This window comes from Bison bison, unplaced genomic scaffold, assembly GCF_000754665.1.
Source record: "Bison bison bison isolate TAMUID 2011002044 unplaced genomic scaffold, Bison_UMD1.0 scf7180017864476, whole genome shotgun sequence".
NCBI classification, from domain to species: domain Eukaryota; kingdom Metazoa; phylum Chordata; class Mammalia; order Artiodactyla; family Bovidae; genus Bison; species Bison bison.
Window position 1 is genome coordinate 1,152,333 of NW_011495037.1, and position 13,132 is coordinate 1,165,464.

The 13,132-nt window shown below is 38.6% G+C and overlaps 1 protein-coding gene across 1 annotated transcript; it reads right to left on the minus strand.

Moving 5' to 3' along the window:
- Nucleotides 1-1,564: 1,564 nt before the first annotated feature.
- On the minus strand, nucleotides 1,565-13,132 carry TMED7 (transmembrane emp24 protein transport domain containing 7; the record flags this gene model as incomplete). The annotated part of the gene is made up of 3 exons (XM_010862103.1): nucleotides 1,565-4,588; nucleotides 7,892-8,137; nucleotides 12,959-13,132. Coding segments are annotated over 3 exons (657 nt in total), but the record flags the coding sequence as incomplete, so codon positions are not given.

The window sequence follows — 13,132 nt, forward strand, 5'->3', positions numbered from 1 at the left end:
GGATCGAACCCAGGTCTCCCACATTGCAGGCGGATTCTTTACCAGCTGAGCCACAAGGTAGTAATAGTCACTAGTAATTACAGCACTAAAAACAGATCATGCCAGACCCTGTGTTATTTCCAGATTTCACCAAACATCCTAATAATGCTAGCTTGTGGATAAAATGGAGAAATGTAGACTGAAAAATAGCACATATTGTGGTTTAAGGATAACATCCCTTTATTTTCCTCCAGAATTTGGAAACAACCAAGATGGAGGTTATTCAGATCACCTTTACTAGTAACAACATATTTTTTGATCTGTACCAATAAATAGACATCCCTGATTTAGAGATTGGTTCACTCAACTGCTGGCCCAGCTAAACCATGTTCCCTCCCGACTCTGGAAGAGGACAAAGCAAAATGCCATGAGGAGTAAGTCTTTTGATCTGTGTATTTTCTTGCTCCTTTAGCACCCTGTAGGTATCTTAGAAACCAAGTTCTTTCTGCTTCATGACTTAGTTAACATTAGTTCCTTATATAGCTATCTCATCTCCCCCAACTGTTATGTTCCTGGAGGTCAGATTATCTTACTCATTTTTGAAACTCTTAGCAGATTATTATGTACATGATGGACTTCTGTATTTGTTACATATTATTTAAGAGCCGTATGAGCTTGGTTACAGTAAGAACTTTAAGAACTAAAGAAGGATCAAGAGATTAAATTGGACCAATGACAAAAACACAGCTATTATTTATTAAACACTTGTATATGACAGGCGTGGAGCCTAAGTGCTTTATAATAAATCTCATTATGTTCTCATTGTAGTAGAAATAACCTTAATAACAAATGAAGAAACAGAAATATATGGAGTTAACAAGATCATTTGCATGAGATCACCCAATCATGATCTGATCTTGGCTATAACTCCAAAACCAAAGCACTGAACCACTTCTGAGGTATACTGCTAAGTCTTCAGAGATCCACTCTTTAATGGTAATTGTAGGTACTACCACATTGTGGTTGAGAAAGAGGGGTCTGGAACCACAGTGCCATGGCTCATATATTTTGCTAATTACTGATATACAGACAGGTTTCTTAACCTCCATTTCCTCATCTGTAAAATGGGAATAATATCCTTACTTCAGAGGATTATTGCAAAGATGCAATGGGCCAACACAAGTAAAATACTGATGGTTAACCTGTATTGCTGTTACTTATCTGCTACTTTTGTAGACTTGTGCCTAGGAGCCAGAGTGTCCCCCATGACATTATAAAGGGGGAACAACATTAAGAAAATAATATTATACAACCAAATGTTACCTTACCTAAAAACTAAGAAGCTTCTTAGGGAATTGAAGGCTAAACTTCCTTTCCCCCCAACTTTCAGTAAGAAAACCAAAAAGGTTAAAAAGTGAGGTGATTAGAGGTTGTATTCCTCCTCTTTAACTTACTCAGTCCCTAAGATGTTCCAATAAAATATGAAATAAATTATCACTCTCTTGCTACAAAACTGCACCCCAAGGCCTAAGTTGGTAAGGAGCTTTAAAAAGACTTAAATCTTGACAGAAATAAGTGAAGTCAGTTTGTTGAAAGATTTTTTTTTTTATTCTACAAGAATTGATTGGTACAATCCTGCAGAACCAGCATGTGTCATTTAGACAAATTTTTCTTTCCAAAAGTAAATGAAAATGCCCTCTAAATAATTTATATATCAATTTGTTTAATTTTTGAAAACAATAGTCAATAGGGTCTGCTTTGTCCTATTTAACCATAAATGTTACACATTTACAAACTGAAGCAAAACTGGATAGTAGAGATTTAAAGGAAATCTTTAAAAGAACTTAAAGCAATTTTAATTGCTTTCCAGTCCACTGTGTTTTCAAAGTTGATTATCATCAAGCCAGGATGAAAGCTGTGAACCCCAGACCATCTGCTTCTTTAATAAAAAGAATGTTTAGATTATTAGCAAAGTAATATCTTTAAATGTTATCTTCACACAGTTGGAATTTTAGTATAAACTTGCATATCAAGTCCATTTCCAGTATTTATTCTGCTTTAAAAATATATACAGCTAATGATGTTTAAATAAGTATTCTGAGCTGTGTGTCCAAATATAAACATCTGAGAAATTCAAACTGCAGCAACAAGTTATGAAAGGATTAAAGATGAAAGATGAGCTACAAATTATATAGAAGGAAAAGTTCTACTTAATATTCATATCCAGGTAGATATGTATTTTCTAATTTTTATATACATACCTAGTTGAATATTGACAAGCCACCGAACTTTAACCAGTTACAGACTAGACTAAGTCAGTACTATTTTCTACAACAGGTAACAGTGGTGATTTAAAACCTTTTAATATACCTCAATAGTTTTATCACAAGTTATCTGTGGTAATAGTCTTTAAATATCATGAAGTTTAGATAGGTACAGATTAAATAACTATTATCTATGCCAAATTTGGCAGTTTGATGATACCCAACTCTGCTTAATTATGGTGTAATTACCTGAACACAAGAGCAGGCAGGCAACCTGAAAAGGACACTCAGCATACTCTCAGGTTTATCACTTTAACAGTACTGTTTAAAACCTGCAAATCTAAATACAGAGGGACACTTAAAAAGCTGCAGGACAGGATCCCAAAAAAGAGAAATCCGTTAAATCTTAAACTTCAGTTCTTAATCCATTGATAAATATTGTTGAAGGAGTAGCTATTTGGTCTTCAAACATTTTAGAATTAAAGGGTCTAAAGTATGTTCATCCTTTGCTACACTCTAGCATTTTAAATTAGCAAGCAGGACAACCTGAATTCATCTTGCTCTTACATGCACAAGTGTATGTGCATTTTAAGACAACTTAGAATTAGGAGCTAACTTTTAGTTGGTGGAGGTTAAGTGACTAAAATTGCTGTCCAATCACTATTCTGTAGTACCACATACCAAAGCCCTAAAAATATGCCAGTCATGTTCAGTACTCATTACTTTTAGGTGGGGAGAGAAACATGGCAAAAAGCAGTCGTAATTTTTTTTTTTTTTTTTTTAAACAGCGTAAGAGCTTTAAACACAATTTTGCATCATCTTGTATTGTATCCTAGAATACCTGGAAGAAAATCTTATTTCAGTCAGCTCAATTTATGCAAATTATAAAATACAAACACAGACTAAATCCTATAGTGTACAGAAAATGCACTATTTAATACTCATTAAATGCAGTACAATCAATGAAGATTATCAAATAAGAAACACACACAGCATTCTAAATTTTTAAATCATCTTAGGGCTGCTAAATCAGAGATTGTACAAATTGTATGTGCAAGACAAAAAACAAACAAAAAAAACCCCAAAAAACAAAGAAGAAAAAGAAAGAAAAAAACCAAAGAAACTCACTTCTCAGTGCATCACACCCACTGGAATAAAACATATGGCACCGTTACACTTTCACTTTTATATTAACAACTGTCAATTAAAGCTAGGAGTGACTCCCGACATTAAAGCCACATTAGAGCAAGAATTAGCCAATTCAATGTTTAATGAAACAGATCACCTTTTTTCTTTGTAAAAGCACTGAAAATGTAATGTGTGCTGATAACTCACTGAAAGTTTTCTCATGTCATTTGCTCCCCATTGTAGTGTCTTAAATTACTCTGTGATTATTCTACCTGTTAACAACAGTCTGATTTTTAAGGTGTCTGTAAACTCTGTTACTGAAACACACTAGTTTCTGTCTTTATGAAAAAAAAAATAACATATATCTGGTGGTAGATCATAGAATAAACCCAAACAACAAAAATGACATTTTCCAAGCTACTGAGAAATAAATTAAACCATGATGTGTCAATTTAAAATTATATCAATATTAACTAATATTTCTATGGTAGATTTTTTTTCCTCATAAAATTAAACAATGCAGAATAGGGCTTGGGCTACAGTTAATCACATTTGGTTTTCTTAAAAACAAAACTTTATTTACTATAAACAACTAAAAGGTAATTTTCTTCCTCCATATCAACATTAAATTGAAGGCTTCGTTTAAAATATCCACTGCTTACAAGAAAAGTACTTTTAAAAGGATAAGAGGAATCAAAATTACCAAAGGTTAGCGTGTGAGGAGTAGATAGAAACAACCCAGAAAAGTGTAAATCATTGTGTTGAATATTTATGAATAGCCCAAAATAAGTCCCAAAGTTTTTCTACCTTTACAAATAAAAAAAGGTGTCCTTTCCACAGCTTGGGATATGCATTGTACACCCACCCCCAACAAGTGTATGAGTAAGGTTCTAAAAATGTTGCCATATTAAGTTCTTCGGTACCTAAAATTAATTGGAGGACAGCAATATTACAGCGGCAATGGTGCATCAATTCTCAAATTACGATCCAACACGAGTTGTTGTGGTTCTTTTATCGGAGAAGAAGCTTTTCAAAAGAAATACCTGCCCTATGCTAACCACCAGGAGAATGAGGGCTTCTCCTACTGACCAGTAGGCCACTCTTGTATTTAGATCCTCAGCTCTGCTTCGGCCTTGAGCTTCTCTCAATCGGAAGTGAGTCTGATAGTCAATGACAGATTTCAGAGCTTCATGAATTGAAACACAGGCAGATTCCATCTAAAGAGAAAGAGTTTCAGTTAGTAGGTTTCATACTTGCTGTACAATCCATCTAGCATATCCATCGTTTCTTTCACTGTGATCGCAAGTCCTCATGTGACTAACATTCCACTGAACTGGCCCTCATTCACTCACTCATTCATGTCAGTGGTCCTGGCAGAGCAACCCTTTCACTCGCTCCCACTAGGATGACTGGCAGCTGCTTGCCCCAAACTGGAGCGTCGCAGCTGCGGCATCTGTAAGGTGGCAGGTGGAACATGAAGCAAACAGTAGAAGAAACACTAAGCAGTGAAGGCTGGTGGCGACAGAATTTAAGGCCAGGTTCTCCAAGAGGAAGAATTCGGAGGAAGAGAATGACAGGTCAGTAAATCTGACCAATAATATGCATATGAGTCAAAGTCCAAATATAGCAAAAATGAGCAAAATATGGCATAAAAGTAGACTGTCAAAGTTATTTCAAGTATCTTAGAAACAGCTGAAACTTCAAAGTGGGAATTTTTTCCCCCACATTGACCACTTTGCTAATTAAGTTTCTCCCTCATTTCAGTCAACAAAAACAATATATACGTTCTCAATGGGACGTAAGTCTTATTTTCACTGTGAGTCAGTGGGCCTTCATCTGATGACATCTTACCTTTTTCTACATTACACTATATGCTTGAGAAGGGTTAAGAGTCTAATTTTTCTGGTTGTTGTATACAAACAACCAGTTTAATATTTTTCTACTGCTGAAAATTTAATCCTGGTAGCGAGATACAGGTTTTATTATGTTATACTTATTTCATATCACAAACCACATATTAGGAGTTTAAAAAAAATGAGTTTGTTGTGATTTTAATAATAGACATTAGAAAATAATTTAAGCACTTAAAGTTCTACCAAAATTAAGTAGAAAAGGAATAGTTACAAAAATATTTCAGAGAAAGTTTCTTTAAAAAGTATGAGAAATTAGGAGGTCTACAAATTGAATTTACCGATTAGAATACTCAAACATTTTTGCTTCTTGTTTTCTGGTTCCTAGGAATGGAAGATCACCATGTACTAAAATGAATGATTTATAAGTTTTAGTGAGAGGTAGACAGGTGCTTCTAGCCTTTCTTTGCTTTCCATGTATCTCAAAATGATGAACAGGCTAAGAATTCTTCCTCTGAAAAGTATGTATAAAAACAAGGATTTGACACAAGTTCGGAGCGTTCAAGGGATTCCTGAAGCATGACAAAGGGGCACAGGTTAAGAATTACTGAACTAGAGAAAATCACAGAAATTAAAGAACTACTTACGTGGATTCATACAATTTTTGAGGTAGTGTTTTGGTTTTTTTTTTTCATTTTACCTTCAAAGTGGAAATGTTCTCATGTCTCCAAAAGTATAGTGACTAGTATGATGAACCCCATGTCAATCCCATTCCAATTATTTTAAAGTATATCTCACATATTTTACCATTTCAGCTATACTTCTACGTTTCATATTTATTTCTGAAAGGTAACAATTTAAAAAACTTAATCCCAGTAGCCCTGTAACACAGAGTAACAATAACTCCTTAAAAGTGATCAGATATAAAGCCAGTGGAAAGCCCTTGCCACCTAGTGTTAGGACTCGGCGCTTTCAGTGCCTTGCCCGGGGTTTGATCCCTGGGAGGAAACTAAGATCCCGCAAGTCACATGGCATAGCCCAGAGGAAAAAGGCAGGCAGACTGTATTCAGATTTCCCCAAACACCTCAGCAAAGTCGTTTCCAAATCAGAAAGCAAACAAGGTCAATATAATCATTTAGCTGATATGTCTTTCAAGTCTTCTTTAATCTTTAGGTTCTCTTCCTGTTTTTTTACCCCCTTCCCATCTACTTGTCGGAAAAGGCACCCCACTCCAGTACTCTTGCCTGCAAAATCCCATGGATGGAGGAGCCTGAAGGCTGCAGTCCATGGGGTTGCGAAGAGTCAGACACAACTTAGCGACTTCACTTTCCCTTTTCACTTTCATGCATTGAAGAAGGAAATGGCAACCCACTCCAGTGTTCTTGCCTGGACAATCCCAGGGACAGGGAAGCCTGGTGGGCTTCCGTCTATGGGGTCACACAGAGTTGGACACGACTGAAGCGACTTAGCAGCAGCAGCATCTACTTGTTGAAAATTCAACTGGGTCCTCTGTCCATCAGCATTTCCCACTTGCTGGATTTTGTTGATTATTCCCCTGGTGTTCCTCTATCCTCTTAAAAGGCTAAAAACAGTGTAAATTAATAAAACCATTCTGGAGAATGATTTAGTGTTATCTAATTGATGCTTTTGAACTGTGGTGTTGGAGAAGACTCTTGAGAGGCCCTTGGATTGCAAGGAGATCCAACCAGTCCATTCTGAAGGAGATCAGCCCTGGGATTTCTTTGGAAGGAATGATGCTAAAGCTGAAACTCCAGTACTTTGGCCACCTCATGCGAAGAGTTGATTCATTGGAAAAGACTCTGATGCTGGGAGGGATTGGGGGCAAGAGGAGAAGGGGATGACAGAGGATGAGATGGCTGGATGGCATCACTGACTCGATGGACATGAGTCTCAGTGAACTCCGGGAGTTGGTGATGGACAGGGAGGCCTGGCGTGCTGCGATTCATGGGGTTGCAAAGAGTCAGACACGACTGAGTGACTGATCTGATCTGATCTGTAGCTCATATTGTATTTGAACTAGAAATAAAATAACCCTTCTCATCACCTGAGCAGTATTTGTTCACTGACTCTAAATTTCTCTTGCTATCTTTCTCTCATTAAGCTCTTCTTCAAAATAAAACCCAATTTAGCTACCTTAACTATTTTTGGTTTTTGTTAGATGACTTACTAGTAATCTTTACTATTTAACCTTCAGTTACAGCAAAAGTTATTGTAGCAGCAGTCTGCATAACACTAAATACTTGTATAAAAGTGTGTATATGCAAATATATACATATGTATATATTAATTAATTATGGCATCATGTAACTTAACCTCCCCTGCTAAGTTACAGTAGCAACATTCCTCCATGAATTACAGAAACTGCTTCAGAATGCTGGAGCACTGTTTAGGCCTTTAAACTTCCTTTGTCAATGATGTTTCTACCAAAGTGATCCTCCTATTTTAATGTCTATTTTCTTTTCATAAAATACTTTAACACTGGTCTTCACTAAAAAAGTCTGAAGTTCTCTGTGAAATGCCTAATATACTGTAAGAGTTAAGATAGGTCTTAAAGATTGTGTTAAAGTCACAAGATTTGGTGTTTCACCAATGAGTTAATGCATGTTAAATTATGCCCTTTCCCCCCTTTAAACATACGACTTTTATTACCTGGGTAAGAGCACTGACTCGGTTCTCACTAGGAAACAAAGGTGGGTCTTCTCCAACTTGAAAATCAAAATATACAGTTTTATGTGTGAAAGTAGAAAATTCATTGCTAAAGCAAAACTTGTATGTCCCGTTTTTGGAGGCTGTGAAGGTGTAACTATCATACTGTTTCTTCATCTCCTTGTACAGCACATTACCATCAGGATCTTCTAGTCGACAATCTACATCATAGTGACCACCAGTAATAACCTACAAGAGAGGAAAACAAGCAAAAAATGAAGAGATCACTGCAAGGAACAAGGCTGAAAAATCAGTCAGGTTTCCTGTTAAAATGGCTGTAAGGTTTTTAAAACAATCACAGGCAATTTTATGTTTCTTGATTTCTACCAGTGAATGGGTCCTGGGAGGCAGATTTCAGTTCGGCTAAAGCTTTACAGAGACTGAACACACTTCCTCACGACAGGAGAGAGGGAGCGAACCAACACACCAGAAGACGGCTCCTACATCACTTAATTCTCCCACAACCCTCTGAGGGGGCATTTCCCCCTCAGTTTACAAACTAAGAACCTGAGTTAAAATAAGTAATCTACTCAAGATTATTCAGCTCATAAGAGGCTGATGCCAAATGTATACCCTTGACCCTGAGCTAACTGCCATGCAGTACTTTCCTTCCCCAAATCTCCTCTCCTAGTCTCCCACCAGCATGATCCAAGCACTCACAGACCGTTCAGTGAAGCAGAAAAGTAGCCAGTCTTTAGCCCAACACCCCATGTTATTATACTTATAGAACTGAAATTCATTTTACTGCCAAATTACAAACAGGCTGTGTTTCTTAAGTTCTTTTACAGGTCAGTTATATGGAATTTGATGCATACTTTGTTTTGAATTACATTTTGAAGAGAACTGATTTGTGGGTTGTTCTAAGAGTATATCATTATTATCAACTTGTTTCCAAGAGAAGCATAAAAGATTAAATTACATTGCTTAAACACATGTGATTAAAGGAAAACCAAAACAGAACAAGGCAAAGGCAGATAAACCTTTTGTTCATCTGCAAAGTCTGTATTTAACAGGAAAGCCCATGAAAGGAAAGCAGAGGCAGGTGAAACGCTTCTGAAGAGGACGCTGGAACTATTTTCAAGGGGTTATGCTTATTCAGCATAAGCATATCTGAGCCGTCACAATCTGAGCCATCTGAATTACACAAGTGAAGACAGGAAGAGGTTTTTCCTGAGGTACCTGGACAAGTCTAAGAGAGAAAAAAAGCAAAGGAGTAAAGAGGAGCAAAAACTGAGAAGAGGGAGAGGAGACAGGAGAAGAATCACAGCGTGCCTGATCCACCTGAGGAGGACGCAATGAGGAGACACTGGGTAGAGGATTTCCAACCACCATTATTGTACTGGTATTTTCAAGCTTGCCTTCTGGTCTAGCATAATATTGACATTCTAGATTTGTAGAACAGAGAGATCAAACTTTGGACTTCAAAGAACACTGGTTACTTACATGACCTTTGTCACTAAAGAGATATGAATAACTGAACTATGTTATAAGATCATTTCGATAATTAAATGAAATATAACTGGGCATTTAGGAAATTGTAAAACAGGCAAATATTAACATATAGATATAACATCTGACACAAAAATGATGTCTTATCAATTGGGTATTCCCCTTTTCACCAAAAGTGAACAACCTTTCTTCTAGGTGAGATACTGACTGCATTTTACAGACCCAATTACTCATACTTAACACCATAGTACTTTAAATAATCAAAACATACATCCAAACAAAAAACAGAACCCAAACTGATCATCCTGCCACTTTTCTTCTACCAAACTTTAAAACAAATAATCTTACTTCAGATAAAGGTTGTTGTTGTTGTTGTTCAGTAGCTAAGTCATGTCCAACTCTTTGCGACCCCACGGACTGTAGCCCGCCAGGCTCCTCTGTCCGCAGATTTCCCAGGTAAGAACACTGGAGTGGGTTGCCATTTCCTTCTCCAGGGGATCTTCCCGACCCAGGGATTGAACCCACGTCGCTTGCATCTCCTGCACTGGCAGGCGGATTCTTTACCACTGAGCCACCAGGGGCTAACAGTCTGTCTGATCACTTAAGAAAGAAACTGGAGATCATTTTGAATGATGTGTCCCTACCTGCCCAGTTAATCACAGAATCTTGATATTATTGCTTCTCTCAAATTCACTCCATCTCTCCTGTTCCCGATCCACAGTCCAGACAGGATTACTGCCACAGTTTCCTAAAAGGTCTTCCCAGAACCCAGTCTCTCCTGTCTAATCCAGGGTTTAACCTTGGTTGGATTATCTGGGGTGAGCAGTCTTTGCTGCAGGGGCTGCACTGCCCTGTGCCCTGAAGCACATTTAGCAGCATCTCCACTAGATGATGGTAACACCTCCCTCCCTGCATGTCCTAAAGCCTTTTGATAACTCCTGTGGCCTACAGAAAAACCCAAACCTGTCATCAACAGCACACTACTCCCTAGCACTTCCTCAAGGAAGTCTCAGCACCTTTTAGACCCTTTCTCACTGTGTTCCAAAAACACCAGAATGCCAGAATTCTCTGAACAAGTCTCTGCACTAACAGTGACAGGTAACACAGGGTCTGTTTGCTAAAGAATCACAGGACCCAAAATGATTATGCTTACAAATCTACAATTGATTAGAGGAAGAGATTACAGTATCAAACATCATAGCCAAAAGCTGTCTCACGGCAAGAGGACACAAGAGGACACACAAGAGGTCAGGTCCCGGCTTCCCGTCCTCACTCTGTGAGGAATGAGGCCAGAGGAAACCCTCTTGGATCAGGAACCACCCAGGTGTACAGGAAACACCGTGGAACTAGCGAGCCCAAAACAGGAGTCTTGACTGGGTTTTTTATATTTTGCTGTTCACATAGGCATATTTCTGCCATGTAACTATTCTCAGTAGCAGACTCTCAGGGGACTCACACTGAGCATGTACAAATCATCAGTCTCACTGTTATCAAGGAACAATGCAGACAAACTGGTATAAATCGCCACAAAGTCCTCAGATCCACAATTACAAAGCAACACCGCTACTCAGTATATTTCAGTGCCAACGCAGGCTAATTTTCAGGCTTGCTGGAATTAAGTGTCACAAACGTAACATATCTGCTGACGAAGTCCTTTTCCCCTCCGCGACTTGTAGAGCAACTATTATTTCTCCCGCCAGACTCAGCTCACACAGCAGACCCTCCGCTAAGTTTCCCCTGATGATTCTCCATCTTCAGCCAGCGCAACACTGGGGGTGTACTTTCATTACTGCACTTAACATTACGTGACTGTGTGACTGTGTCAGGTCCCTGAGGGCAAGGTCAGCCTCATTTATCTTTCAGAGGCAGTACAATGGTTAAGAACTTAGAACTGCATACTAATTCTGCTACTGCTACAGTTTGTGACCTTGGGTATCACTAGTAAATGAGTAATAAAAACTATACCCATCTCATATCGGGTTGTCCAGGGAATTAAATAATACACCAGAAATGCTTGGTATACTGTCTGCCACACAACAGATGCTGATATTTTAGCCTGTAACAGTACTCTCACCACCAAGCACAGCATCTGCATACAGAAGTCAAGAAATATTTAAGTTTAAAGAAATAAGCTTTTCGCTGACACTTTATATTACAATTCTTGCCATCACCTTTTCTGTCCTCATGAAGTTAAGCAAGCTAAAGAGTCATCCTTGGCCTCCCTCACTTACTGTAGCCAAATTATCACCAACTTCTGTGGATTTTACATAGAGTATCTCCCATCCTTTAACCTTTCACTTTCCTTCTCCCTGCTGCTACCACACTAGCCTCAGCCTGAATCGCTACAACAGCCTCCTAATCAGTCTTTCACTAATACATCTACTTGGCAGCTCTCCACAATACTTTCTCTACCTGCTCAGGTTAATATCCCTATAGCTACCCAGAAAACTTAGAACTTATCATTGCACTGCTTACAACCCTATGATAGCTTCTCATACTCTCAGGAAAAACTAAAATCCTTAACTCAACCAGCTGGGCACTACATAGTCTGGCCCCTGCTGACCTCCCTTCTTCTGGCTCCTTATTCCCAACTGTAGTATTTCTTCAAATTTCTAGTCGTAATTACCACAGTTCTTCAAATTCCCAGTCATTGTTTCCATAATGACCCTGCAAAGTCCATTCTCTCTTTCTCCTCACCAAAGCATTTATAACTTATCCTTTACAGTTCGGTATCAAATCGCTTCCTAAAGAAGCCAAGAGATCCCAAAGACCAGAACGTTTATCACCTAATTCTCTGCTCTTAAAGCACAATTTTATAGAATGAACTCGTACTAATTAAGAAAAGAAAGTAGGATGGGTAGAGAATCAAGAATGATGGCAGCGATCTTATCTGTTTTCTTCACTTCTGTTATCAGCAGCAGCACTTAGTACTCAATAGCTGTTCAAACATGTTAAGTCTACCATCAAAAAAAAAAAGAAACAGAGTAAAGAATGTTCTAACCAACTTAAGAAATTACATCTGTTAAATAAGCACTTTTATATAATCCCAAGATGAAAAAGTGCCTTTCACTGATCACAGCAATTCCTTCTACAAAACCTCTGGCAGATGGTCACCTGGTCTGGAATAGAGCTCTTCCAACGACAGGGACATTAACCAATAGTCCTAACATCCATGGAAAAACTGAAAAGCAATGGAGGCAGATACTGGCAGCACTTGAAATATGATGAAAGCGGAGGTGTGGTTTAGAGAGTGGCGAAGTGACGTAGGGCACTATAGAACAGGGGTAATTTTTTTTTTTTTTAACTCTTAAAAAGAAGAAAGTTCAAAATGAAGGACATTAGAGAATGGATGGAAAAGTCACACACACAGGAAGCATTTCTAGAATTCATGTATCTCAATATCTGTTTTTAACTATCTAATGCACAAGGTTTCAGAAAGGAAAGCCAAATGGCCTGCATCGGCTACCTAGATGTGATTCCTGAAATCAGACAAAGAAGGAGAAAACGGCCTCGACCCTGGAACCGCGAGCTGGAACCGGCAATTGCCTGAGCCCGTAGTACCTGGAACTCGAGGGTGCACTTGGTGCCCTGCGTGATGTCCTCGTAGAAACACTGCTTGGCATTGTCGGGCAGCTCGAAGGTGATCTCGGAGGCGCCGCCGGGGCCCGGCACCAGGAACAGCAGCAGCACGAGCAGCCTGCAGCCCCAACGGCCCGCGGCGGCCGCCCAGCGCGG